At 59.0% G+C, this 27,730-nt stretch overlaps 2 protein-coding genes across 3 annotated transcripts; one reads left to right on the top strand and one right to left on the bottom strand.

Annotated features, from left to right (window-relative positions):
- Nucleotides 1-615: 615 nt before the first annotated feature.
- Nucleotides 616-8,355, bottom strand: TMEM221 (transmembrane protein 221). The gene is made up of 4 exons (XM_056512373.1): nt 7,873-8,355; nt 2,858-2,943; nt 1,391-1,923; nt 616-813 (listed from the first exon to the last, which is right to left on the bottom strand). Exons 1-4 carry the CDS (start codon nt 8,172-8,174, stop codon nt 616-618), a joined length of 1,119 nt encoding a protein of 372 aa, XP_056368348.1. The 5' UTR covers nt 8,175-8,355.
- Nucleotides 8,356-11,497: 3,142 nt separating this feature from the next.
- MEF2B (myocyte enhancer factor 2B) lies at nt 11,498-27,209 on the top strand. Of its 2 annotated transcripts, none has more exons than XM_056512709.1 (9): nt 11,498-11,607; nt 17,951-18,030; nt 19,096-19,299; nt 19,377-19,508; nt 20,531-20,684; nt 23,100-23,233; nt 24,893-25,004; nt 25,181-25,265; nt 26,476-27,209. In XM_056512709.1, exons 2-9 carry the CDS (start codon nt 17,977-17,979, stop codon nt 26,768-26,770), a joined length of 1,170 nt encoding a protein of 389 aa, XP_056368684.1. In that variant the 5' UTR covers nt 11,498-11,607; nt 17,951-17,976; the 3' UTR covers nt 26,771-27,209. The 2 variants fall into 2 exon arrangements, with proteins under 2 accessions (XP_056368684.1, XP_056368683.1); XM_056512708.1 differs by having other exon boundaries at nt 26,470-27,209.
- Nucleotides 27,210-27,730: the final 521 nt, after the last annotated feature.

The raw sequence follows: 27,730 nt of genomic DNA, 5'->3' as shown, positions 1-27,730 counted from the left end.
TGCAGATGCCAAAATCCCAGAGCTGGAAAACCCCAAATCTCAGAGCTACAAATTCTGAAATCCCAGATTTGAAAGACCCAAATCCCAGAGCTGGAAAGCCCCAAATTCCAGAGCCGCAAATCCCAGAGATGCAAAATCCCAAATCCCAAATCCAAGACCTATGAAATCCCGAAATCCCAGAGCTGGAAAACGCCGAATCCCAGAGCTGGAAAACCCAAAATCCAAAAATCCCAAAGCTGCAAATCCCAGAATTCCAGAGCTGGAAAACCCAAAATCGCCAAAATCCCAGAGCTGCAAATCCTGAAATCTCAGAGCTGTAAATCCCGAAATCCCAGAGCTGGAAAACCCAAAATCCCAGAGCTGAAAATCCCGAAATCCTAGAGCTGGAAAATCCCAAAATCTCAGGGCTGCAGATGCCAAAATCACAGAGCTAGAAAACCCCAAATCCCAAAATCTCAGAGCTGCAAATCCCAAAATCCCAGAGCTGGAAAACCCAAAATCCAAAAATCCCAAAGCTGCAAATCCCAAAATCCCAGAGTTGGAGATCCCAAAATCCCAGAGATGCAAAATCCCAAATCCCGGAGCTGGAAATCCCAAAATCCCAGACGTGGAGAATCACACCAGCGTGGAGTCCTTGCCGGTGCCTTTCCGGGCCGCCCCATTCCAAGGATTTCCCTGCTCCTGGAGCAGCCCCGAATCCTCGGCCAGCGTCCTGTGCGTGCGCGATATGTCGCGACATTCCCGCGGGAATTGGCGGCTGCGGGGAGCCGAGCTCAGGTTGCTGCTGGAGGCGGATCCCGGCCGGGATTTGCGCTCCGGGAAAAGCGGGAAGGAGAATTCCCGATGGATTTCCAAACCTGATCCTGGCCACCCTAAATCTGCTTTTTCCCACCCCAAACCTGTTCTTGGCCACCCCAAACCCTCTTGTGGCCACCCCAAGGCTGCGAGTGGTCAGGGAAAAAATTTACCAGAAACAGGGAAAAAGAGCGATTCCTGCTCCAGAGCTGAAAATCCCAAAATCCCAGAGCTGGAAAACCCCAAATCCCAAAAGCCCAAAGCTGAAAATCCCAAAATCTCAGAGCTGCAAATCCCAAAATCCCAGAGTTGGAAAACCCCAAATCCCAAAATGCCAGAGCTGGAAAATCCCCAAATCCCAGAGCTGCAAATCCCAAAGATGCAAAACCCCAAATCCTAGAGCTGGAAATGCCAAAATTCCTGTGCTGCAAATCCTGAAATCCCAGAGCTGCAAATCCCAAAATCCCCGAGCTGGAAAACCCAAAATCCACAAAATCCCAGAGCTGCAAATCCCAAAATCCCCGAGCTGGAAAACCCAAAATCCACAAAATCCCAGAGCTGAAAATCCCAAAATCCCAGACGTGGAGAATCACACCAGCGTGGAGTCCTTGCCGGTGCCTTTCCGGGCCGCCCCATTCCAAGGATTTCCCTGCTCCTGGAGCAGCCCCGAATCCTCGGCCAGCGTCCTGTGCGTGCGCGATATGTCGCGACATTCCCGCGGGAATTGGCGGCTGCGGGGAGCCGAGCTCAGGTTGCTGCTGGAGGCGGATCCCGGCCGGGATTTGCGCTCCGGGAACAGCGGGGAGGAGAATTCCCGATGGATTTCCGAGCCCTGCCGGGATTTGCGCTCCAGGAAAAGCGGGAAGGAGAATTCCCGATGGATTTCAGGGCGGGGCCGAGCAGGAGTCGCGATTTTGGTGTCCATGTCGCCGCTGTCGCCGGGCTGGGCGGAGTCGTTCTCGTACAGGGCTTGGGGAGGCTCGGAGTGGGAATTTTGGGAGATTTGGGATGCGCGGAGCAGCGCGTGGAGCAGGGAGATGAGCAGGACGAGAATTCCAGAGGTCAGGATGCAGGCGCTGGCGATTCCCGCCTCCAGCTCGAACAGCAGCAGCATGAAAAGGGCCAGAGCTGCCAGGGGATGGAGAGGGAGGGGTTGGAAATTTATGGAATGGTTTGGGCTGGAAAAAGGATGGGTTTGGAAATTTATGGAATGGTTTGGGCTGGAAAAGGGATGGGTTTGGAAATGTATTGAATGGTTTGGGCTGGAAAAAGGACGGATACACAAATTTATGGAATGGTTTGGGCTGGATGCACAAATTTATGGAATGGTTGGGGTTGGAAAAAGGGATGGATTCACAAATTTATGGAATGGTTGGGGCTGGAAAAGGGATGGATTCACAAATTTATGGAATGGTTTGGGCTGGAAAAGGGATGGATTCACAAGTTTATGGAATGGTTGGAGCTGGAAAAGGGATGGGTTTGGAAATCTATGGGATGGTTGGGGCTGGAAAAAAGATGGATTCGTAAATTTATGGAATGGTTTGGGCTGGAAAAAGGATGGATTCACAAATTTATGGAATGGTTTGGGCTGGATTCACAAATTTATGGAATAGTTTGGGCTGGAAAAGGGATAGATTCACAAGTTTATGGAATGGTTGGAGCTGGAAAAGGGATGGGTTTGGAAATTCATGGAATGGTTGGGGCTGGAAAAAGGGATGGATTCACAAATTTATGGAATAGTTTGGGCTGGAAAAGGGATGGGTTTGGAAATTTATGGAATGGTTTGGGCTGGAAAAGGGTTGGAATTCTAAATTCGTGGAATAGCTGAAGCTGGAAAAGAAATCAGGAGCCAGGAGTAAAAAGGGATGGATTTATAAATTCATGGAATGGTTGGGGCTGGAAAAGGGATGGATTCACAGAATCATGGAATGGTTTGAGCTGGAAAAGAGCTCAAGGACAGGCTCAGGACTTGAGATTAGAAACCAGCCTAGGGCTGGACTGGGAATACTGGGAATATACTGGGAATATACTGGGAATTCTGGGAATTCTGGTGGGCACTTGCCTGTGAGGTAGAGGCAGACCCCGCAGCAGAAGAGGCCGAGGGCTGCGTGCCGGACACTCCGGCTGTCCAGCAGGAACCAGTCTGCCCTGGGAGGGAGGGAAGGCAGGGAATTTAGGGAATTCAGGGAATTCAGGGGATTCAGGGAATTCAGGGGATTCAGGGAATTCAGGGAGCTCAGGGAATTCAGGGAATTCAGGGAGCTCAGGGAATTCAGGGAATTCAGGGATTCAGGGAATTCAGGGATTCAGGGAATTCAGGGGATTCAGGGAATTCAGGGAGCTCAGGGAATTCAGGGAGCTCAGGGGATTCAGGGAATTCAGGGAATTCAGGGAGCTCAGGGAATTCAGGGAACTCAGGGGATTCAGGGAGCTCAGGGAATTCAGGGAGCTCAGGGGATTCAGGGAATTCAGGGAATTCAGGGAGCTCAGGGAATTCAGGGAGCTCAGGGAATTCAGGGAACTCAGGGATTCAGGGAGCTCAGGGGATTCAGGGGACTCGGGATTCAGGGAATTCAGGGAATTCAGGGGATTCAGGGAATTCAGGGATTCAGGGGATTCAGGGAATTCAGGGATTCAGGGAATTCAGGGATTCAGGGGATTCAGGGAATTCAGGGATTCAGGGGACTAAGGGAATTCAGGGGATTTAGGGAATTCAGGGATTCAGGGGACTAAGGGGATTCAGGGGATTCAGGGAATTCAGGGAGCTCAGGGGATTCAGGGGACTAAGGGGATTCAGGGAATTCAGGGAATTCAGGGGATTCAGGGAATTCAGGGATTCAGGGGATTCAGGGAATTCAGGGATTCAGGGGACTAAGGGAATTCAGGGGATTTAGGGAATTCAGGGATTCAGGGGACTAAGGGGATTCAGGGGATTCAGGGATTCAGGGAGCTCAGGGGATTCAGGGGACTCAGGGGACTAAGGGAATTCAGGGGATTCAGGGAATTCAGGGAACTCAGGGAATTTAGGGAATTCAGGGAATTTAGGGAATTCAGGGGATTCAGGGAATTCAGGGAACTCAGGGAATTTAGGGAATTCAGGGGATTCAGGGAGCTCAGGGGGTTCAGGGAACTCAGGGAATTCAGAGCCTCTGGAAAGGTCCTTGCAGGGAAAACAGCCCTGGGCAGGATCCAGGTCCTGCTCCAAGCCCAGGGAAAAAATCTGGAGCTGAGGAATTCAAAACATCCAAACAGAGGAAAAAAAGAGTCTGGAGCTGAGGAACTCCAAACTGATCCTGGTTCTGATCTGAGCCCAGAAAAAAATCTGGAGCTGAGGAACTCAGAACCAAACACAGGAAGAAGTTCTGGAGCTGAGGAGCTCCAAATTGATTCTTGTCCTGCTCCAAACAGGAGCCCTGGGATTTGTTTGGAGCAGGGGTGGCAGCGGCAGTTCGGGGTGACAGTGACAATTTGGGGCGACAGTGACAATTCGGGGTGACAGCGTTAACTGGGGTGACATCGGCAATTTGAGGTGACAGTGACAATTTGGGGTGACAATGACAATTCGGGGTGACAGCTTTAATTGGGGTGACATCGGCAATTTGAGGTGACAGTGACAATTTGGGGTGATGCGGGGTGACAGCGACAATTGGGGTGACAGCGTCAACGGGGGTGACAGCGTCCATTGGGGTGACATCAGCAATTCGGGGTGACAGCGACAATCCGGGGTGACAGTGACAATTCGGGGTGACAACGACAATTCGGGGTGACAATGACAATTCGGGGTGACAGTGACAATTTGGGGTGACAGTGACAATTCGGGGTGACAGCGTTAATTGGGGTGACATCAGCAATTCGGGGTGGCAGTGACAGTTCGGGGTGACAGCGTTAATTGGGGTGACAGCGGCAATTTGGGGTGACAACGACAATTCGGGGTGACAGCAGAAATTGAGGTGACATCAGCAATTTGAGGTGACAGTGACAATTTGGGGTGACAATGACAATTCGGAGTGACAGTGACTATTTGGGGTGACAGCGGCAATTTGGGGTGTCAGTGACCGTTTGGGATGGCACCTCCAATTTGGGGTGACACTGTTAGTTCGGGGTGACAGCATCAGTTTGGGGTGACAGCGACAATTTGGGGTGACAGCAGAAATTAGGGATGGCACCACCAATTCGGGGTGACAGCGTCAGTTTGGGGTAACATCAGCAATTTGGGGTGACAGTGACAATTCGGGGTGACAGTGACAATTTGGGGTGACAGCGTTAATTGGGGTGACAGCGCCAATTCGGGGTGACAGCGGAAATTTGGGGTGACAGCGCCAATTTGGGGTGACCTCTCCAATTCAGGGTGACACTACCAGTTTGGGGTGACAGCGCTAATTTGGGGTGACAACGGAAATTTGGGGTGACGCCTCCAATTCAGGGTGACACCGCCAGTTTTGGGTGACATCAGCAATTCGGGGTGACACCCCCAACCTGCCGAAGTCCCCGCGATGTGAGCGCCGCCCTTGATGCCACCACGGCACGGGGACATCGCTGCCACCTCCCGGCCGTGCCCCAAAATCCCCAAAAATCCCGATTTTCCTCCCAAATCTGAGCGGAACGCTCCCGACAGCAGCGGGGGAAACTGGATGAAAGGATCTGCTGGAAATTCCCGGAGCAAGGCACAGAAATCCGCCTGAAATTCAAATTATTTGGGAAAAGCCTCCCCGTGCTTTGCTCCGGGAGTTTTGGGGAGCAAAGAACTTTAATTTAAATAAAAAAAAAAAATATTTTGGGGAATTATTTTCCTTCCCTGTCCCCACCTGTGACCTCGCAATTCCCAAATTTCAACTTCCCGGCATTTACAGCCCCAAATCCAAGCCGGGAGCACCGGAAAATTCCCAACTCAGGGTGGAGGGAATTTGTTGTTGGTTTGTTTGGTTTTTTTTTGTTGTTTTTTTGGGTTTTTTTTCCAGCAGAAAATCGGCTCCCACAAAAAGCCCGAGTTTGTTGTGGGAATTTTGATGTTTTTAGGGAAATATTTTTGCTCTCCTCCGTTAATGAAGCGTTGGAAGGGGCTGAGGAGGCGCTGCTGGAATTTCTCCAGCCCGGTGCTCCGTGCAGAGCTGGGAGTGATTGGATTCTCTAATTAGGGGACAAAAAGTAGCTGTTGGAACATCGTCATTCCCATTAAATGAGTTTTGACTGAAGTCTCAGAGGTCCCAGAATTTCATGAGTCACCCCCACGATGTCACCAAAATCCTTGAAAATCGGATTATTCCCGAATTGTTTTTTGAAGTTTTAACTCAGGAGCTTGGCCAGGAGCCCCCAGATCCACGAAAAAAAAAAAAAAATTTAATTCATTCAGGAACAACTCTGCGAGTGTAAAAGTTCTGGTAATGATTAAATCAACACGTGGCCGTGCTTAATGACCCAGCCCTGGGGTCATTTTGGTGGCTACCCCAGCGTGAAGAATATTTTGGGGTGATCCCAGGGGTTTTGGGGTGACCTCAGGAGCTCCTAAAACACGCGGGGAGTTTTAAATAATTAAATTCAACGCCCTGGGTTGTGCAGCCAGGTCTAAACTCGCTGGTCCCAGTTTAAAATCTTTAAAACTCAAATTAAAGGGCCTGGTGTTCACGGGAAGGGAGCAGGGAGGGGAATTTGGGTTTTTTTGGTTTTTTTTGAGGGGCCCCAGCAGATCCTCGGGTGGATTTTGGGGGTGCAGGGGGGGGTCGGCAGCTCCGGGGACCGCGTGGGGATGTGCGGGGACAATGCGGGGGTGGCGCTGCCGCCTGCAGAGCCCATTGCCCGTCCCTCGGTGTCCTCCTGACCCCGGGCACCCCCAGAGCCCCGGGCACCCCTAAACCTCCCCCAGACCCCTCTGCACCCCCAGACCCTTGTGCACCCCTAAACCTCCCCCAGACCCCTCTGCACCCCCAGAGCCCCGGGCACCCCTAAACCTCCCCCAGACCCCTCTGCACCCCTAAACCTCCCCCAGACCCCTCTGCACCCCCAGAGCCCCGGGCACCCCTAAACCTCCCCCAGACCCCTCTGCACCCCCAGAGCCCCGGGCACCCCTAAACCTCCCCCAGACCCCTCTGCACCCCCAGAGCCCCGGGCACCCCTAAACCACCCCCAGATCCCTGTGCACACCCAGATCCCTCTGCACCCCCAGAGCCCCCAGGCCCCTGTGCACCCCCAGAGCCCCCAGATCCCTGTGCATCCCCAGACCCTTGTGCACCCCCAGATCCCTGGGCACCCCCAGAGCCCCCAGACCCCTGTGTACCCCCAGAACCTCCCCAGACCCCCCCAGACCCCTGTGCACCCCAAACCCCCCCCCAGACCCCTGTGCACCCCCAGACCCCCCCAGACCCCTCCAGACCCCTGTGCACCCCGAGCCCCCCAGACCCCCCCAGATCCCTGTGCACCCCCAGACCCCTCCGAGCCCCCCAGACCCCTCCAGCCCTTCCCTCCTGTCCATCCCCCAGACCCCTGTGCACCTCTAGACCTCCCCAGACCCCTGTCCTTCCCCCAGACCCCTCCCGGTCCCTCCAGATCCCTCCGAGCTCCCCGGACCCTCCAGCCCCTCCCTCCTGCGCATCCCCAGACCCCTCGGAGCACCCCCGCCTCTCCCGAGCCCCCCCGGCCCCTCCATCCCCGGACCCTGCGACCCCCGAGCACCCCCAGTTCCTCCAGCCCTTCCCTCCTGTCCATCCTCCAGACCCCTGGGAGCCCCTCCAGCCCCTGTCCAGACCCCTCCGAGCCCCCCAGACCCCCCCCAGCCCTTCTGTCCTTTTCCCCCTGACCCCTCGGAGCATCCCCGCCTCTCCCGAGCCCCCCCGGCCCTTCCATCCCGCTCCCCCCGGTGTCCCCGCGTGTCCCGGCCCTTCCATCCCCGCTCCCCCCCGGTGTCCCCGCTGCTCCCGCCCCTCCATCCCCGGTTCCCCCGGTGTCCCCGCGTGTCCCGGCCCTTCCATCCCCGGTTCCCCCGGTGTCCCCGCGTGTCCCGGCCCTTCCATCCCCGGTTCCCCCGGTGTCCCCGCTGCTCCCGCCCCTCCATCCCCGGTTCCCCCGGTGTCCCCGCGGTCTCACCGCTCCGTCCCGGGCTGCCCCCGGCACAGCTCGGTGCTGAAGTAGCCGTGCAGGAGGCAGAGCAAGAAGCAGCTCACGTTGAGCACCAGGCAGAGCGCGGCCAGCACGGCCGATACCGGCACCAGAGCGGCGGCCACCGGCTGCGGGAGAGCCCCGCGAGCGGCACCGGGAGCGGCACCGGGAGCGGCCCGGCCCGACGGCAGCTGGAAGATGAGGCTGGAGGAGAGCAGGGCCATGGCAGCCGACAAGGTCCCGAAGAGCAGCAGCACCGTCAGGGCTCGCTGCGGGTACGGGGAGGGCATGGCGGGGCCGACACCGGCACCGGGAACCGGCACCGGGAACCGGGACAGCCGGGGGAACCGCGGGGTGCCGAAAGTGCGAGCGCTCCCCCGACTCCTCTGTGCCGCCGCTGCGGGAGCTCGGGCTTGGAACCGGGAACGGGGAATGGGAACCGGGAACGGGGAATGGGAACCGGGAACGGGGAATGGGAACCGGGAACGGGGAATGGGAATGGGGAATGGGAACCGGGAACGGGAAATGGGATCTGGGAACGGGGAATGGGAACCGGGAACGGGGACTGAGATCCGGGAACGGGGAATGAGAACGGGGAATGGGATCCAGGAACGGGGAATGGGAACCGGGAATGGGGAATAGGGAACCGGGAAAATGGGATCTGGGAGGGGAATGGGAACCGGGAACGGGGAATGGGAACCGGGAATGGGAACGGGAACGGGGACTGGGATCCGGGAACGGGAGCGCCTCCGCTCCGCCGTGTCCGCCGGGGCGGGCCCGTCCTGCCCCCGTGCCCGCCCCCGGTGGGGCCCCGGGAGCCTCCTGGAGGTGGAGGGAGCAGGAGCGGGGGTGGGGACTGAGGACGGACGGACGGACAGACGGACACCGAGCCGCCTCCCCCATTCCCAGCCCCGCCTTTCCCGCTGCTGGGAAAACCCCGGTACCGACCCGACCCCCCCGGTGTGGAGCGAGGCCGGTGGGAAGAGGCGATTCCCTGACCCGCATCCCCCCGGGAGGGGCAGATTTGGCCTCCACCTGCCGGGATTTTCCCCTCCAGCCCCGCAGGGAGCTCCCGGAACGTTCCCAGTCCCGCAAGGCTGAGAAAAGACCCTCGAGGCGACCCCTGGGACCCCCACGAGTTTCCCATGTCTTATAAATATCCTGGGAAGCGGAATCGCCTTTTCCTTTGGGATCTGCCCCGCCAGCGCCTTCTCCTGGGAATCGCGGAGGTTTCCAGCATGAACTTAGGAAAATTCGCCCAAAATTCACCTGGCACCTTGGGAAAGAAGCTGCGGAAGCAGCTCCTGGCACAGGAATTTCCCCGGAGACGGGACAAGGGGACACAAGGGGACACAAGGGGACACAAGGGGACATTGGGGTCCCGGTGCCACGCAGCCTCCTCCATCCCAGTGCCAGCAGCCGTGCCCAGGCGGGGCTGTGGGATCCGGAACGGGGCGACCTTTCCGTCTGCAGGAGGAGCAGTTCTGTCCCTTTCTTTCTGTCCCTTTCTGTCCCTTTCTGTCCCTTCCCTCCCGTCCCGCGTGGGTGGTTCCCGCTGGCACCGCGCGGGACACGGGGCTATTTTGAAACCCCGCCGTGTTGGCCTTGGCAGCAGCAGGAATTTGGCTCCAGGCTCGTTTCCAGCATTTTTGGAAGGAGGTGGGGGCGGGGGGGGGTGGTGGCAGTCCCTGGGACTTGGCCCAAAATCCCCAAACCAGCTCCTGGTGACGGCATCTCTGTCCCTTTCCCGTGTCCTGGACAGTGACAGAGCTCAGCCACCGGTGAAATTTGGGGTGCAGCTCTCATCCCAGGGCATCCAGCACCTCAGGCTCCCCAAAATCCCGGGATTTTGGGGCAGGAAGAGCCTCAAGAGGGAGCTCAAAGCTTTAAACTGGGAAGAAGCAGCCGGGCCCAGCCTGGGGGGTCCCTGTGCCCAAAAATGGTTTTTTTGGCAGCGCTGGGAGTGACCCTGACCTCGAGTCCAAGGTGAAGGAAGGACAGGACAGGGCACCCCCAAAAACCACCCCGAGCGTCCCCAAATTGTCCCTGGATGTGTCACCTCAGACTCTGCCGAAGCTCCGGCGCTTCTGTTCTCCCCGCTCGCCCCCCTGCTCAGGATCAATTAAGATTTCTAGCGGGGCTAATTAACAGTCTGCTAATTGCACTCAATAAATCACAAGTTTAAAAGCAGCTCTGGGGAAGATGTCGAGTCCTGAACGCTTGAGAGCCTCATCCAGAAATTCCTCATTTTCCCAAATTTTCCTCCCGATTTTCCTGGGACTGGGAGCCGGGATTGGACCCCCGGGGGGTGTCCAGGGTGAAAAAATGTCTCTGCTGTGAGGCTGGATGGGACCTGAATCCCCTAAATTCCCTGAATTCCCTGATATTCCCCTTTTCCCACCTGCTGCCCCGGAGCTCCTCTCATGGAATTCCATCGGTTCCCCCAGGACAGGACACGCTGATTTTGGGGTCACAGCATCCCCCGAGCTCAGGTTCTGCTCCCTCTGAACTCAGCCCGCTCATTCCCGCCGGGAATTCCGACTTCCAGCTCCGTTATTCCCTGCCCTCAGCCCCAGGCTGCCCCTGGGGACAGGGAATGGCATTTGGGATGTCCCAGGTGCTGCCAGGGTGACACGGAGGTGTCGGGGTCCCTCGGTGTCCCCAGTGTTTCCTCACAGCCTCCGTGTGGCACTGTCACCCTTGGGGACACTGGGACAGGAGGAGGGAGACAAGACCCCTCTCCCAGGGCAGTCGCTGAATTTATAAAAAATATAAAATTAATTAAAAATAAAGAGGTGCCTTGGGTGTCCCTGTTTGGAGCTGAGGGGGTTTTGTTGAGCCCTCGGTGACATTGGGGACCACGGGAGTGACACCCCCAAACCCTGTGGCTGAAGGGGCTGGTGGGGCTGGGGGGGTCCCCTGAAATCTGGAATGGATCTGCCATGAACCAAACCCAGAGCCTGGGCCCGAAACTGCGCCCCAAAACTCCATCTCAGCCCGACCTGAACCCCAACATCCCCCAGGACCCCCCAAACTTCACCCCGTCCCAGGGCCCCGAATTCCCACAAATTCACTGTGGCCTCCCTCCAAATCCCCCATCCCAGACCCCAATTTCCCCATCCTCACCCCAATTCCTGCCCCCAAATTCCATAAACTCATCCCCTCCAAATCCCCCATCCCAGCCCCCCAATTTCCCCATCCTCACACCAATTCCTGCCCCCAAATTCCCACAAACTCATCCACGCCCTTCCCTGCCCAACCCAATCCTCCTCCAGATCCCTCCAGCTCCGCTCCCATCCCAATTTCCCCAAATCCCCCCGAAATTCCCCCAAACCCCGCAACGCTCCCCATCCTCTCAACGCCCCGAAACTCCCCGGCCACGCCCCTTTCCCTCCGCCCCGCCTCCCACACACCCAGGGGCGTGGCTATGCAAATAACCACAGTCCTTCAGCCAATGGCAGCACAGCCCGGCTGCTGTATGCAAATCCCCGGGCGGGGTGGGCGGGGCTATGCAAATATCACCGGTCAGGCGGCGGCAGCGCGCGCTGCGGGGACACGAACGGGACCGACACCGACACCGGGACCAGCACCGGGATCAACCCGGGATCGACACCGGGATCAACCCGGGATCAACCCGGGATCAGCCCCGGGGTCTCCCCGGCTCCGCTGCAGCCGCGGCCGAGCTGCGGAGGAGGAGGAGGAGGAGGAAGCGCCGCTGCCCAGGTGCGTGTCCCACGCCTTGTCCCGGGACGCGGCCGCGCTCCGGTGTCACCGGCACCGGGCGCAGGGGACAATGACAGACGGCAGCAGCGCTGTCCGCTCCGTCCCGCTCCATCCGCCGCTCCGTCGGGGTTGGCGGGCCCGGGGAGGGGCCGGTGCGGCCGGGCCGGCGCCCGGCGGGCTGCGCTGGGCACGGCCGAGCCCCGGCCCCCGCCCCGCCGTCTCGGGATGGCGGGCTATAAAAAGCCTGTGGTTTGCGCCGGGCTCGGGGCGGTTATTTTTACTCGTGTCTGCGCAGGGAGGAACGCCCGGGTTTAACCCAAAAGTGCAGCCTGGGTGGCAGCCGCCCTGTGCCGGGGCCACCGCGGCCTTTGGGGGCTGGGGCTGAGCTCAGGGCGAGCGGGGAAACTGAGGCACGAGCCATGGACCGACGTGGCGCTGGGGACAGCGGGGACAGCCACCCCTGATGGCATTGTCACCTCGCTGGGGTGGCACTGCGGCCTGGCGGCTCCCGGCACGTGCTGGTGACAGGACACGGCCACGGCTCCTGCCAGGGCCAGCTCCAGGGTGGTGGCACCTCCATGTGGCATCTCCAGGGTGGTGGCACCTCCATGTCGCATCTCCAGGCTGTCCCTGTGCGCCTGGGTCCCCCTGTCATCCGTGGAGGGCGAGATGGATCCTCTGCCAGATCCTCCTGCCCAGCACAGCGTGTCCTTGTCCCTGTCCCTGCCCTGTCCCTGTCCCTGCCCTGTCCCTGTCCCCATCCCTGTCCCCTGTGTCCCTTCCCTGTCCCGTTCCCTGTTCCTGTCCCTGTCCCTGTCCCCGTCCCCATCCTCACTGTTTCACTCTTTTAACGAGAGCAACTTTCCCAGCGCTGCCGGCTCTGGGAAATGAATTCCCGTGGAAACTCGGGGTGGGACCACGGGCTGTGCCCCCAGGGGACCCCCAGGGGCATCCTTGGGGACATGGGTTGGGAAAGGAGTGGGTGACCCGTCCGGACATCCCGGTCCTGGCCCCGCTCCATGTCCCCGCTGCCAGCCGGACACGTCAGCGTGACGTGGGGGGAGAGCTGGGGGTCGGGAAGGAGGGAGGTGGGCGCAGGTTTCAGCTCTGGTTCGGGATGTCAAACATTCCCGGTCACCTCCAAGCCCAGAACACCCATGACATCCCAAAAAAAAAGTGGATTTGGGAAACTTTTGGGGAACTTTGGTGCAAGGGGACAGAGTTCCTGCTGGGTCATCGCGGCGGTGAGAGGGCTGGAAAGGCTGGCACGCTGCTGGGGGAGAACCCAGAAGGATTTGGGGAGAAAATAGGCGAATTTAAACCCCTTGAATTTCCCTCATCTTCCCAAAAATCCCAGCAGGATTATCAGGAGCGAACCAGCTCTGTGAGCCAGGCAACCCCAAAACCACCCAGCACCAACCGAGCATCACTCCCCAAATTAATTCCCGACTGTGGAATTCCCAAATTAATTCCCAACCGTGGCCTGGAGCAGCCCAATCCCACGGGAATCTCGATTTCCATCCCTTGGATGTGGCATCCACAGAGCTCTGGGGGGGTCCCTCTGTCCATTCATCCTCTGGAGCCGCCTGATTTTTTTTTTTTTTATTTTTTTTTTGGAGAGTGGGGACCCTTTCAATCCTCCCTCCTTCCACACACTCATTTTGGAACCGAAAAGCCTCCGCCCATCAGCACCGGGCCGGGACTTTCGCTCTGTGTCACCCGCGGGGTGACAGCGGGGCTGGAGGTGGCAGTGTCCCCCCCGGGCCCGGCCATAAAACCTGAGCGGTTTTGGGATGCTGGGTGATGTTTTGGAGGTCCCAAAAAATCCCTCCGAGCCCCATCCCCACCTTTCCCCTACTTCCCAGCTCCTCTCCAGTCCCCACCCAGCGCTGCCAGCCCCGCGCTGGTTTGTACTGGTCTCTTGTTTAAACAACCTATAAAAAGCAGAAGGGCCCGGCAGAAACTCCGAGCTCAACTTTGACTTTTCCCCGCGCGGGGCTCGGGATGCTGCTCGCACCAGCTCAGCCGCTCCCAGGGGATCCAAAAACCTCAGAGCCAGAGCTGGATTTATCCCTCTGGTCCTTAAACCCCCGTTTTAAATTCCCCAATTTAAATTCCCGTTTTAAATCCCCGTTTTAAATTCCCCGATTTAAATTCCTGTTTTAAATTCCCGTTTTAAATTCGGTCCCCGCATCATCCTCGCCCTCCTGGGGGATTTCGCTGCTCCTGGCTCAGATTTTCCCCCTCCCTCGCTGTTAAAGATGGGATGGAAACTCTTTCTCCTCGCTTTAATCCTTGTTTTCCTCCAGCGAAACGCTTTTTGGGAGCTGCCGAGTGCCACCAGCGGGTATTTGATAACCAGCTCCCAGATCCGCAGCAAAACCCCCAAAATTCGATAAAAAACAACATTTTCCTCCACTTTTCGTGCTTTATGGGAGTATAAATCCCTGGGGAGCCCCGAGACCTGGATTTGGGGGTGTTTTAGGGGACCCTTGAGCAGCTTTTCCCTTCATACCCCACCTGCTGGGATTTTTAGGGTAAATCCGACAGATTTGAGATTTCTGGGATCGTGCGGGGGGCGTTGAAGGCAGCGCTGCCGGGAATCCCACAGCGGCTCACGGAAAAACACGCGGCTCTCCTGGGATTCGCTTGGTCTCAGCTCATTAATTAAGAGCCGAAATTAGGAATTCACACCCCTGGCGCCATGCAAATATCCCCGAAATGCGCAGATTCGGGAGGGGGGGCTGATTGTAAACCCGATTCCAGCCCGGGGGGGTCGCGGTGAGACCCCGCTGTGGGTGCTGGATCCCGGCGGGAATTTTTGGGATCCCAATCCCGGTGCTAAAGATAAGCGGAGCCTGGCGGGTGCCGGCAGCACCGGGACCTCTCCCGGAGCAGGGAAAGGGAAAAATCTCCAAATTCAGGAGAAAAATCTCCAGTCTGGAAGGTTTGGACTCGCTGGGATTTGTTGGGGTGCTCAGGGGACACCCAGCGTGCCCCCCGTGGTGGGGACAATGCCAGGAGTGGCTCTGGGGGTCCAGCCCGCCCTGGGGGTGTCACCTGGCTGGAGGTGACAATGTCCCCGAGGGAAATCCCCCCTCCCCTCCCTCCCAGCCCTCCACACCTGTCCGGGGGGGTTGCGGTGACCGAGTGGCGCCTTCCTGGTGCCACCCCGGCTCTGGTGGCAGCTCTGGTGGCCCGGCCGTGTCCCCAGGCTGCGGGAGGAGCGGAGCCCTGAGGAGCGGTGGCTGATGAAACGGCCCCGAGTGTTGCACGAGGTCTCGGCCGCTTCTCCCGGCACCAAAATCCCAACCCGGAGGGTCCCCGGATCCCCTGGAGTGATGGGGATGCGGCTCTGCTTCTTCTGGGCTCCCTCCTGCCCCTTCCAGGACCTTCTCAGAATCACCCTGTGGGGGCTGGAACCTTCCAGGACCTTCTCAGAATCACCGTGTGGGGGCTGGAAGTGTCCAGGACCTCCTCAGATTGACCCTGTAGGTGCTGGCACCTTCCAGGACCCCCGTGTGATCACTCTGTGGGTGCTGGAACCTTCCAGGACCTGCTGGGCATCACCTCATGGGGCACTGAGGTACCACAGCAGCCAAAGGTCACTGGGGATTGTCCCCAAGCAAATCCTTGGAATTATTTCATGTCCCTATGGATACATCCATCTATAGATCCATGGATCATCTATAGATCCATCATCCCTCCATTCATCCATGGATCCACCCATGGATCCATCCATCCATCATCCATCCATCATCCATCCATCCATCATCCATCCATCCATCATCCATCCATCCATCCATCATCCATCCATCATCCATCCAACCATCATCCATCCATCCATCCATCCATCCATCCATCCATCATCCATCCATCCATCCATCCATCCATCCATCCATCATCCATCCATCATCCATCCATCTATCCATCCATCCATCCATCCATCATCCATCCATCCATCCATCTATCCATCCAACCATCATCCATCCATCCATCCATCCATCCATCCATCATCCATCCATCCATCCATCATCCATCCATCCATCATCCATCCATCCATCCATCCATTCATCCATCCATCATCCATCCATCCATCCATCCATCATCCATCCATCATCCATCCATCCATCCATCCATCATCCATCCATCCATCCATCCATCCATCCATCCATCCATACATCCATCATCCATCCATCCCCAAATCCAACAATTTGAATTTTTTCCCTGGTGCTGTTCTCAGGTGTCGGAGCAGTAAAACCCCCCAGGGATGGTTTCAATGGGAAAACCTCATTTTTTCCCCCGGGGAATTTTTGTCCCCTGGATTTTGGGGGGGGTCGCGCGTGGCTTTGGGGTCACGGGTGGCAGCAGGGCCGTGGGAACGGCAGCGCCATTTCCTTCCATAAATTAAAATTAGTTTTGATCAGCTAAAAATAGCAGCAGAGCCCGATGGTGAAACGGCAACGTGCTGGGGAGGGGGAAGGGGGACACGGGGTCCCCACTGCACCCCGACATCCAGCCTGGAATTTGGGGGAGGGGGTCCCAAAATTATCCCCCAGCCCCTCTTCATCCTCCTGGACGCGATTTGGGGACAGCAGTGACAAAGCCAGGCGGGCTCTGTCCCCAAATCCCTTTGGGGACATCTCAGGTTTCTGCCCCGCTTGGGGATTTTGGGATGGTTTTTTTGGGGGTCTCAGAGGAGCCGGAATTTGGGAAGGGGACGCCGGGGGGTGTCGCCGTGCCCGTGTCCCCGCGCTGCCGCGGCCCCGGGTGGGTGGTTCCGCTTTGCTGTCTCCTCGCGCAGCCGCTTCCTGGCCCGCTGAGTGGGGCAGGTCAAATTTAGTCTGCCGGAGTTTAAAAAGATTTAAAAAAAAAAAAATTTAAAAAAAAAAAAAAATCCCCAAATTTGAACCTAAAACCCTTTTGTCGGAGGGACCCTTTAAACCCTTTTAATCGCCCTCCCCATCCCGCGGAGCGGCTTCAGGAGCAGCCTCGGAGCGGCCCCCTGGGTCTGGGGTGAAAACCCTGATCCCAAAATCGCCCTGAAGGATTTGGGAAAACCCAAAATCCCGCTGAAGGGTTTGGGGTGAAAAATCCTGATCCCAAAATCGCCCTGAAGGATTTGGGAAAACCCAAAATCCACCTGAAGGATTTAGGATCACCCAAAATCCCGCTGAAGGATTTGGCATCACCCAAAATCCCCCTGAAGGATTTGGGATCACCCAAAATCCCCTGAAGGATTTGGGAAAACCCAAAATCGCCCTGAAGGACTTGGGACCACCCAAAATCCCGCTGAAGGATTTGGCATCACCCAAAATCCCCTGAAGATTCCGGACCACCCAAAATCCCCCTGAAGGATTTGGGACCACCCAAAATCCCGCTGAAGGATTTGGGATCACCCAAAATCCCCCTGAAGGATTTGGCATCACCCAAAATCCTCCTGAAGGATTTGGGACCACCCAAAATCCCGCTGAAGGATTTGGCATCACCCAAAATCCCCCTGAAGGATTTGGCATCACCCAAAATCCCCTGAAGATTCCGGACCACCCAAAATCCCGCTGCAGGATTTGGGATCACCCAAAATCCCGCTGAAGGATTTGGGATGAAAACCCTGATCCCAAAATCTCTCTGAAGGATTTGGAATGAAAACCCTGATCCCAAAATCCTCCTGAAGGATTTGGCATCACCCAAAATCCCGCTGCAGGATTTGGGACCACTCAAAATCCCCCTGAAGGATTTAGGACCACCCAAAATCCACCTGAAGGATTTGGGATCACCCAAAATCCTCCTGAAGGATTTGGGATGAAAACCCTGATCCCAAAATCTCTCTGAAGGATTTGGAATGAAAACCCTGATCCCAAAATCCTCCTGAAGGATTTGGCATCACCCAAAATCCCCCTGAAGGATTTAGGATCACCCAAAATCCCGCTGAAGGATTTGGGACCACCCAAAATCCCCCTGAAGGATTTGGCACCACCCAAAATCCCACTGAAGGATTTGGAACCACCCAAAATCCCGCTGTAGGATTTGGGATCACCCAAAATCCCCCTGAAAAATTTGGGATCACGGCAGCGCCGCTTTCCAGCCGACACCCAAAGGTGCTCAGGGCGCCCTGGGGGTGACGGATTTGGGTTCCCGGGGATTTTTTCCCCTCTAACCCCGCAGAATTTCCCATTTTCTCCCCATTTTCCTCTCGCCCACCATCTTCGCGGAAGAAGAAACGACCGAACTTCCTCCCAAAATTTGATTTTTTTTTTCAGCAGCCAAATTTATTTTTGGCGTTGCTGGGGCGGCCCCGAGGCTTGTGGGGCTCAGGGGATTCTCGCTTTTTTTTTTTTTCCAGCCCCAAATTCAGCAGAGGAGGCGAAAATGGGCCGGAAAAAAATCCAGATCAGCCGGATTTTGGATCAGCGGAACCGGCAGGTACGGGACGAGGTGGGGACAATAAAATGGGAGAGAAAACCCGCCCTGCCAGCGCCCCCGGGAGCGTTTCTGGGGGTCAGGGGTGATTTTGGGGTGTTTTGGGGTGTTTTGGGGTGTTTGGGGTGTTTCCTAGATGATTTTGGGGTGGTTTTGGGGTATTTTGGGGTGTTTTTAAATGTTTTCTGGGTGGTTTTGGAGCGTTTTCGGGGTGTTTTTGGATGTTTACGGGATGTTTTCGGATGTTTTTGGGGTATTTTCGGATGTTTTCTGGGTGGTTTTGGGGTGTTTTGGGGTGTTTTCGGATGTTTTCTGGGTGGTTTTGGTGGTGTTTTGGAATGTTTTTGGCGTGTTTTGGGGTGATTCTGGAGTGGTTTGGGGTGTTCTCGGGGTGTTTCTCGGTGGCTTTGGTGTGTTTTTGGGGGTGTTTTGGGGTGTTTTGGGATGCTCAGGGGTATTTTGGGGTGTTTTCGGATATGTCCGGGGTGGTTTTGGGGTATTTTCGGGGTGTTTTCGGGGTGTTTTGGGGTGTTTTGGAGTGTTTTCGGGATGTTTTTGGGGTGGTTTCGGGGTGTTCTGGGAGTGTTTTGGGGTATTTTGGGATGTTCTGGGGTATTTTGGGGTGTTTTCGGATATTTTAGGGTTGTTTTCGGGGTGTTTTGGGCGTGTTTTGGAGTGTTTTGGGGTGTTTTCGGAGTGGTTTGGGGTGGTTTTGTGGTGTTTTGTGGTGTTTTGGGGTGTTTTGTGGTGTTTTGGGGTGTTTTGGGGTGTTTTCGGGGTATTTTGGAATGTATTTTGGGGTGTTTTCGGGGTGTTTTGGGGTGGTTTTGGGGTGTTTTGGGGTGTTTTCGGATGTTTTTGGGGTGAGTTTGGGTGTTTTGGGGTATTTTCGGGGTGTTTTCGGATGTTCTCGAGATCTTTTCGGGGTGTTTTGGGGTGTTTTCAGGCTGTTTTGGAATGTTTTTGGGGTGTTTTGGGGGTGTTTTGGGGTGTTCTCTGATGTTTTTGGTGTATTTTTGGGGTGTTTTGGGGTGCTTCGGGGTGTTCTCACGCCCGCCCCCGCCCCAGGTGACCTTCACCAAGCGGAAATTCGGGCTGATGAAGAAGGCGTACGAGCTGAGCGTGCTGTGCGACTGCGAGATCGCCCTGATCATCTTCAACAGCGCCAACCGCCTGTTCCAGTACGCCAGCACCGACATGGACAAGGTGCTGCTCAAGTACACCGAGTACAGCGAGCCCCACGAGAGCCGCACCAACTCCGACATCCTCGAGGTAGCGCCCGGGGGCGGCGCCCGGGGCCCCGCGGCGGCCGCAGGGACTCGCTCATTGTCGCCCCCCCCGCCCCGCAGACGCTGAAACGCAAAGGGCTGGGGCTGGAGAGCCACGAGCTGGAGCTGGAGGAAGGGCCCGAGCCGCCCGGGGACAAAGGGAGAAGGAGCGGGGAGGGCGTGGAGCTGTCGCTGGCCAGGCCGAGGTTTTATGTGAGTGGGGTGAGGGTCCCCGTGGCGGCCTTGTGCTTGTCCCCGAGGGTCCCCGAGGGTCCCCGAGGGTCCCCATGGCAGCCTTGTGCTTGTCCCCGAGGGTCCCCGAGGATCCCCATGGCAGCCTTGTGCTTATCCTGGAGGGTCCCCGAGGTCCTCAAAGTCTTGTCCTTGTCCTGGAGGGTCCCCGAGGGTCCCCATGGCAGCCTTGTCCTTGTCCTGGAGGGTCCCCGAGGGTCCCCATGGCAGCCTTGTCCTTGTCCCGGAGGGTCCCCGAGGGTCCCCGAGGTCCCCAAGCCTTGTCCTTGTCCTGGAGGGTCCCCGAGGGTCCCCATCCCATCCTTGTGCTGCAGAGTCCTGAGGGTCCCTGTCCCCTCCCTGTCCTTGTCCTGCAGATTCCTGTGGGTCCCCACGCCCTCCATGACCTCTGGTTTGTCCTCAAGGGTCCTGAGGGTCCCCAAGTGTCCCCATCTCATCCCTGTCTTTGGTTTCTGGCTTGTCCTGAAGGGTCCTGAGAGTCCCATCCCATCCCATCCCATCCCATCCCATCCCATCCCATCCCATCCCATCCCATCCCATCCCATCCCATCCCATCCCATCCCATCCCACCCCATCCCTGTCCGTGTCCTGGAGGGTCCCCAAATGTCCCTGAGGGTCCCTGCCCACTCCTTGTCCTTGATCCCTGCTCTACCCTGAAGAGGCCAAAGTGTCCCCAAGTGTCCCCAAGTGTCCCCATCCCCTCCCTGAACTTGACCTCTCCCTGTCCCTGAGCCCTGTGTGTCCCCAAAAATCCTCAGGGTCCCTGACCCCTGAGTGTCCTCAAAAACCCGAGAATCCCAAGGTCCCTGTCCCTGACCCCTGTGTGTCCCCAAAGGTCCCCAGGGTCCCGAGGTCCCTGTCCCTGACCCCTGTGTGTCCCCAGAGGTCCCCAGGGTCCCGAGGTCCCTGTCCCTGACCCCTGTGTGTCCCCAAAGGTCCCCAGGGTCCCGAGGTCCCTGTCCCTGAGCCCTGTGTCCCCCCAGAGCCCGGTGCCCCTGCCCGAGGCCGCCTATGGCAGCTCCCCCCCGGCCCCCGACGCCTCCCTGGGCAGCTCCCCGCAGCCCCAGGGCCGCTCTCCCGCCTTCAGACCCGCGGCCCCAAAGCCACCAGGACGGTCCCCAGGGCCACTGCCCCCAGGTAGGCTCGGGGACACTGCAGGGGGTGGGGACAAGGGGAAGGGACCCGGCCGTGGGTGTCCTGTCACCACCTTGGGTGCCCTGTGCCTGCCATGGATTCCCTGTCCTGTTCATGGCCACCCTTTCATGGCCACCCTGTCCTGTTCATGGCCACCCTGTCCTGTTCATGGCCACCCCTCCATGCCACCCTGTCCTGTTCATGGCCACCCTTTCATGGCCACCTTGTCCCTTCCATGAGCCACCCTGTCCCCTCCATGACCATCCATCCATGGCCACACTGTTCCTTCTGTGGCCATCCTGTCCTGTCCATGGCCACCCTTCCACGGCCACCCCATCCCCACCATGGCCACCTCATCCCCTCCATGACCATCCTGTCCCCTCCATGGCCACCCTGTCCTGCCCATGGTCACCTTGTCCCTTCCATGGCCACCCTTCCACGACCACCCTGTCCTCCCCATGCCCACCCTGTCCCCTACATGGCCACCCTTTCCATGCCCACCCTGTCCCCTCCACGGCCACCATGTCCTCCCCATGACCACCCTGTCCCCACCATGGCCACCCTTCTGTGGCCACCCCATCCCCTCCATGGCCATCCTGTCCCTTCCATGGCCACCCTGTCCTGCCCATGGCCACCCTGTCCCTTCCATGGCCACCCTGTCCTACCCATGGCCACCCCATCCCCACCATGGCCACCCTGTCCCCTCCATGGCCACCCTGTCCCCACCATGGCCACCCTTCTGTGGCCACCCCATCCTCTCCATGACCATCTGTCCCTTCCATGGCCACCCTGTCCCCTCCATGGCCACCTTGTCCCTTCCATGGCCACCCTGTCCCCTCCATGGCCACCATGTCCTCCCCATGGCCACCCCATCCCCTCCATGACCATCCTGTCCCTTCCATGGCCACCCTGTCCTGCCCATGGTCACCTTGTCCTCCCCATGGCCACCCTGTCCCCTCCACGTCCACCCTTCCATGGCCACCCCATCCCCTCCATGGCCACCCTTCCGTGGCCACCCCGTCCCCTCCACGGCCACCCTGTCCCCTCCACAGCCACCCCATCCCCTCCATGGCCACCCTTCCATGATCACACTGTCCCCTCCATGGCCACCCCGTCCCCTCCACAGCCACCATGTCTCCTCCACGGCCACCCCATCCCCACCGCGGCCACCCTTCCATGATCACACTGTCCCCTCCATGACCATCCCGTCCCCTCCATGGCCACACTGTCCCCTCCACGGCCACCCTTCCGTGGCCACCCCGTCCCCACCACGAGCCCCCGAGCCCCGTGGCCCCGCGGGGATTTTCCCTGCCCGGCCCCGCATGCAAAGCTCCTCTCCCGGGGATTTACCGGGAGCGGGGCCGGGGCGGCTGCGTGGGCAGGAGCGGAGCCGCAGCTGTGGAAACAGCGGCCCCGAGCTCCCGACTCGCTCCAGCTGCTTCCTGCGCCCCGCCAGCGGCCGGTCCCCAGCTGTCCCCGAGCCCGCAGGACCCTCCCGTGGCACAGCTCAGCCCCGGGCGGGGACAGGGGGACGGGAAAGCGACGGGAAACCCCAAAAAACTCGGGGTTTGGTCAGTGAAAACCCCCAAAAACGCGGGGTTTGGTCAATGAATACCCAAAAAAACGGCTGGGTTTGGTCAGTAAATACCTCAAAAAATGTGGGGTTTGGTCACTGAATACCTCAAAAAACCGCTGGGTTTGATCAGTGAATACCTCAAAAAATGTGGGATTTGGTCACTGAAAACACCAAAAAACGCGGGGTTTGATCAGTGAAACTCCCCCAAAAATGCGGGGTTTGATCAGTGAAAATCCCACAAAACGCGGGGTTTGGTCAGTGAATACCTCAAAAAACTCGGGGTTTGGTCACTGAAAACCCCAAAAAACCCTGGGTTTGATCAGTAGAAACCGCAAAAAAGAATGCAGGGTTTGATCAGTGAATACCCCGAAAAATGTGAGGTTTGATCAGTTAAAACGCAAAAAAACCTCGGGATTTGATCAGTAAAAAACCCCAAAAAAACTCGGGATTTGATCAGTGAAAACCCCAAAAAAACTCGGGATTTGATCAGTGAAAACCCCCAAAACTCGGGATTTGATCAGTGAAAACCCCCGGGGTGGGCGGGAGGTGACACGGGACCCAAATCCCGGGGTGGGGACAGCGCGGTGGCCTCAGGACACTCCCACGGGCCATCCCAGCCCCCATCAGAGCCCGGCCAGGGGGGTTTGGCAGCCGCTGTCGCCTGTTGGTGTCCCCAGAGCCACATCCCGCCGCTGTCACCTCGTGTCACAGCCCGGGTGGCCCACGGAGGAAGTGGCTTTGCAGGCACACGCGGCTGCCCACGGCTCCGTGGCCACCGCGGCCACCGCCACGGGGATGCCCCGAGGATCATCCGTGCGTCCTGCTGTCCGTCTGTCCCCCAGGTCTCAGCTACCCCCTGTTCCCCGCCGCCAGCCTGAGCCGCGCCCTGGCCACCAAGACGCCGCCGCCGCTGTTCCTGGGGGCCGAGAGCCGGCGTGGCGAGTCCCAGGGCGGCGTGGCGAGCGGCCGGAGCGCGGTGAGGCTGCTGTCCCCTAAGCCGCACGGGTGTCCCCTCCCCAAATCCCGCCCCTCCCCTCCGACCCCTCCTCCGGGGCTTTGGGATCCCCCAGGGGGTTTTGGGGGCGCAAAACCTATTTGGGGTACAAAACCCATTTGGGGTACAAAACCCATTTGGGGATTTGGGGCACAAAACCTATTTGGGGTACAAAACCCATTTGGGGATTTGGGGCACAAAACCTATTTGGGGTCCCCCCGGAGGTTTTGGGGCACAAAATTTATTTGCGGTCCCCCCCAGGGTTTTTTTGGGTCACAAAACCGATTTGGGGTCCCCCGGAGGTTATGCGGCACAAAACCTATTTGGGGGTTTTGGGGCACAAAACCGATTTGGGGTCCCCCCAGGGGTTTTTTGGGGCACAAAACCTATTTGGTGTTCCCCTGGGGGTTTTGGGGCACAAAACTTATTTGGGGTTCCCCTGGGTGGTTTTGGGGCACAAAAATAATTTGTGGGTCCCCGCGGGGGATTTGGGGCAGCAAACCGATTTGGGGTTCTCCCGGAGGTTTTGGGGCACAAAACTTATTTGGCGTCCCCCCGTGGGTTTTGGGGCACAAAAACTATTTGGAGTCCACCTGAGGGTTTTGGGGCACTAAACCGATTTGGGGTCCCCCAGGAGGTTTTGGAGCACAAAATTTATTGGGGGGTTTGGGGCACAAAACCTATTTTGGGTTCCCCCGTGGGTTTTGGGTCACAAAACCGATTTGGGGTTCCCCTGGGGGTTTTGGGGCACAAAACTTATTTGGCGTCCCCGGAGTTTTGGGGCACAAAATCGGTTTGGGGTTCCCCCGGGGATTTTGGGGCACAAAATTTATTTGGGGTTCCCCCGGGTGGTTTTGGGGCACAAAATTTATTTGGGATCCTCCCGGGGGTTTTGGGGCACAAAACCGATTTGTGGTCCCCCCCAGGGGTTTTTTGGGTCACAAAACCGATTTGGGGTCCCCCGGAGGTTATGCGGCACAAAATTTATTTGGGGGTTTGGGGCACAAAATCTATTTGGTGTTCCCCTGGAGATTTTGGGGCACTAAACAGATTTGGGGTCCCCCCAGGGGTTTTTTGGGGCACAAAATTTATTTGGGGTTCCCCTGGGTGGTTTTGGGGAACAAAAATAATTTGTGGGTCCCCGCGGGGGATTTGGGGCAGCAAACCGATTTGGGGTCCTCCCAGGGGTTTTGGGGTACAAAACCTATTTGGGGGTTTGGGGCACAAAACCGATTTGGGGTCCCCCCAGGGGTTTTTTGGGGCACAAAACCGGTTTGGGGTCTCCCGGAGGTTTTGGGGCACAAAATTTATTTGGGGGTTTGGGGCACAAAACCAACTTGGGGTTCCCCCGGGGATTTGGGGCACAAAACCGATTTGTGGTCCCTCCAGGGTTTTTTTGGGGCACAAAACCGATTTGGGGTCCCCCGGAGGTTATGCGGCACAAAATTTATTTGGGGGTTTGGGGCACAAAACCTATTTGGGAGTTTGGGGCACAAAATCAATTTGGGGTTTTGGGGCACAAAATCAATTTGGGGTCCCCGCGGGGGGTTTTTGGGCACAACATTTATTTGGGGGTTTGGGGCACAAAACCTATTTGGGGTTTTGGGGCACAAAATCGATTTGGGGTCCCCGCTCCCGCAGCGGCCGCTGTACCCCGCCCTGCAGACGCTGAGCCCCGTGCTCAGCCCGGGCAGCTCCGGCCTCCCGAGCCACGGCCTCGCCGGCTTCCCCTTCCTCAGCCCGGCCCCAGCGGGTGAGTCCCGGCCCCTCCGCCCGGTGACAGCGCTGTCCCCTCTGCCTGTCACCGTCCCCTCCGCCCGGTGGCAGCGCTGTCCCCTCTGCCTGTCACCGTCCCCTCCGCCCGGTGACAGCGCTGTCCCCTCTGCCTGTCACCGTCCCCGCTCACTGCCGTGTCCTCCCGCCCCGCAGATTTTGGGGCTGGCGAGGTCCCGCCGCCCCCCGGCTTCCTGCAGCCCCCGGCGTGGGGGAACGCCCGGGACGTGGCAGCGCTGGGGTGAGGACGGCGGGGACAGGAGGGGACACGGGTGGGGACAGGGGGGACACAGGAGAAGACAGGGGGAACAGGGGGGACATGGCAGAGCTGGGGTGAGGACGGGGGGGACACGGGTGGGGACAGGGGGGACAGGGGCAGGGGACAGGGGGGACAGGAGGGACAGGACAGCGCTGGGGTGAGGACGGGGGGGACACGGGTGGGGACGGGGGGGGACAGGAGACACAGGACAGGGGACAGGGAGGACAGGGAGGACAGCGGGGACACGGGCGGGGACACGGGTGGGGACAGGGGCAGGGGACAGGGGGGACAGGACAGGGGAGACAGGGGTGGGGACAGGAGGGACAGGAGACACAGGACAGGGGACGGGGAGGACAGGGGGGACAGGGGTGGCAGGAGGGGACACGGCATTGCTGGGGTGAGGACAGGGGGGACAGGGATGGGGATAGGAGTGGGGACAGGGGCAGGGGACAGGAGGGACAGGACAGGGGAGACAGGGGGGACAGGGGGACAGGGGGGGACACGGGGATAAGGCAGCGCTGGGGTGAGTACAGGAGGGACAGGGGGAAGCAGGGAGGACGGGGTGGGGACAGGAGGGGACAGGAGGGGACATGGGGGTCAGGAGGGGACAGGAGGGGACAGGAGGGGACAGAGCAGCGCTGGGGTGAGGACGGGGGGGACAGGGCTGGGGACAGGGAGGGAGATGGGGGGGACATGGCAGGAAACGTGTGGGGACAGGGGCAGGGGACAGGGGGACAGGACAAGGGGGACAGGAGGGGACAGGAGGGGACAGGGCAGCACTGGGGTGAGTACAGGAGGGACAGGGGGAAACAGGGGGGACAGGGGTGGGGACAGGAGGGGACAGGGGTGGGGACAGAGGGGGCAGGGCAGCGGTGGGGTGAGGACAGGGTGACCCTGGGGTGACGACAGGGGGGGCACGGTGGGGACGAGCCCATTCTGCTGCACCCACGGGTGTCACCTCCCGGCCACCAGAGTGATCTTGGGGGTCACCCCCGAAGCACCCCCGGTTTATTTCCAGCCGGATTCCCTCGTGGATCTTGTCCCCACGTGTCCCCCTCCAGTCACACTCCAGCGCCCAACTGGGCCAGAGCCAGCCCAGGACGGGAATTTGGGGGTGTCAACCCTTGTAGGGGGTAGAGGGGACACCCAGCAGGGGATCCCTCATCGCCCTCCCCTCTCGCCCCAGGGCCAGCAGCCGCATCGTCCCCGCGGAGGAGCCGCCCGCTGTCCCCGGCGCGTCCCCGCAGCACCAGGCCATCAGCATCAAGTCTGAGCGGGTGTCGCCGGGGCTGGGCTGTCCCCCGGGCCACCCCCAGCCCTCCCTGGCCAGCCTGGCCACCCTCAGCGAAGCCTCCCGAGCCCCCGGCGACCTCCAGCCCCGCGATGACTTCGCCAAGGGATTCCCTCCCTACGCGCTGGGGCCGGACGAGCAGAGGGTCGCTGTCCCCGTGAGGAGGGGACAGCCCGTGGACGTTTGGCAGAGATAGCGAGGCCGGAGGGGTGCGGGGAGAGGGGGGAAACCCCGCGTGGGGGAGCAGCCCCCCGCTTCTTCCCCGTCCTCAGCCCCTCGGGGAGTGGCGCCCGGCGGTGACACCGGGTGACACCGGGTGACACCGGGCTCGCTGTGTCCCACTGTCACCCTGGGGGTGCAGCTCGCTGAGACCCCCCCCCCTCCCTGGAGCCCCCAAATGCCACCAAGTCCCCTCCTGCCACCCCCCTGCGAGGCAGCGCTGTCGCCGTGTCCCTGTCGGGCACTGTCCCTGCGCGTCCTTGCGCCTGTCCCCGCGCCACCAGCGTGTCCCCAAAGCCAGCGGGAGTGGCCGGGAAGCGCCACGCGGTGGCAGCAGGACTGAGAGCAGCGGCGGCGGCTCCGAGCCTGCGTCCCCCGGCCCGGGGGGACAGGGGACAGCGAGGGGACAGGGGACAGCGAGGGGACAGGGGACAGCGAGGGGACAGGGGGGGTGGGGGGCGCTGCGCCCCCAGCCAGGGGCTTTTTTCTATTTATTATCTTCGCACCAATAAAGAGCTGCGGGACTCGGGGTGTCTGCTGTCAGATTTTTGGGCTCGGTTTGGGCGCGAATGTCCCCAAGCGGAGAGGTGACACATGCCACATCCTCTCGGGCTCAGCGTCGCTGTCCCCCCTCTGTGTCCCCCGGGCTCTCGGGGGTCACTGGCCAGCAGGGTGGGTGACAGCCGGGTCACCCTGCTCTGGTCATGTCCTTGAGGCTCAGCCGTGCTGCTCCCACCCCTCGGTGACCCAAAAAAAAAAACCTCTCGGGGGGTTTCAGAGGAGGTGGGAGAAGGAAAAACCCCTAAAATCAGGATTTGGGGGGTCAAGGTGTGGTTTAAGGCCCGGCCCAGCTGAGCTGAGCCTGTTTTAGCTCAGGGCCGGGCTGGAGTCGGGGGTTCTGCCGCTTTTTGGGGTGGGGGAGAATCCCCTGGGGCCT

This window comes from Oenanthe melanoleuca, chromosome 28, assembly GCF_029582105.1.
Source record: "Oenanthe melanoleuca isolate GR-GAL-2019-014 chromosome 28, OMel1.0, whole genome shotgun sequence".
NCBI lineage: Eukaryota > Metazoa > Chordata > Aves > Passeriformes > Muscicapidae > Oenanthe > Oenanthe melanoleuca.
This window is presented reverse-complemented; position numbering and strand designations above follow the sequence as displayed.

Excerpts from the sequence above, each read along its gene's own strand:
- MEF2B (XM_056512708.1), top strand. The coding sequence starts at position 17,977 with ATGGGCCGGAAAAAAATCCAGATCAGCCGGATTTTGGATCAGCGGAAC. Across the intron at positions 18,031-19,095 it reads TGGATCAGCGGAACCGGCAG|GTGACCTTCACCAAGCGGAA; the intron begins GTACGGGACGAG and ends CCCCCGCCCCAG. Across the intron at positions 23,234-24,892 it reads TGGCGAGCGGCCGGAGCGCG|CGGCCGCTGTACCCCGCCCT; the intron begins GTGAGGCTGCTG and ends CCGCTCCCGCAG.
- TMEM221 (XM_056512373.1), bottom strand. The coding sequence starts at position 8,174 with ATGCCCTCCCCGTACCCGCAGCGAGCCCTGACGGTGCTGCTGCTCTTC. Across the intron at positions 2,944-7,872 it reads GGGCAGCCCGGGACGGAGCG|GGCAGACTGGTTCCTGCTGG; the intron begins GTGAGACCGCGG and ends CCTCCCTCCCAG. Across the intron at positions 1,924-2,857 it reads GGTCTGCCTCTACCTCACAG|CTCTGGCCCTTTTCATGCTG; the intron begins GCAAGTGCCCAC and ends ATCCCCTGGCAG.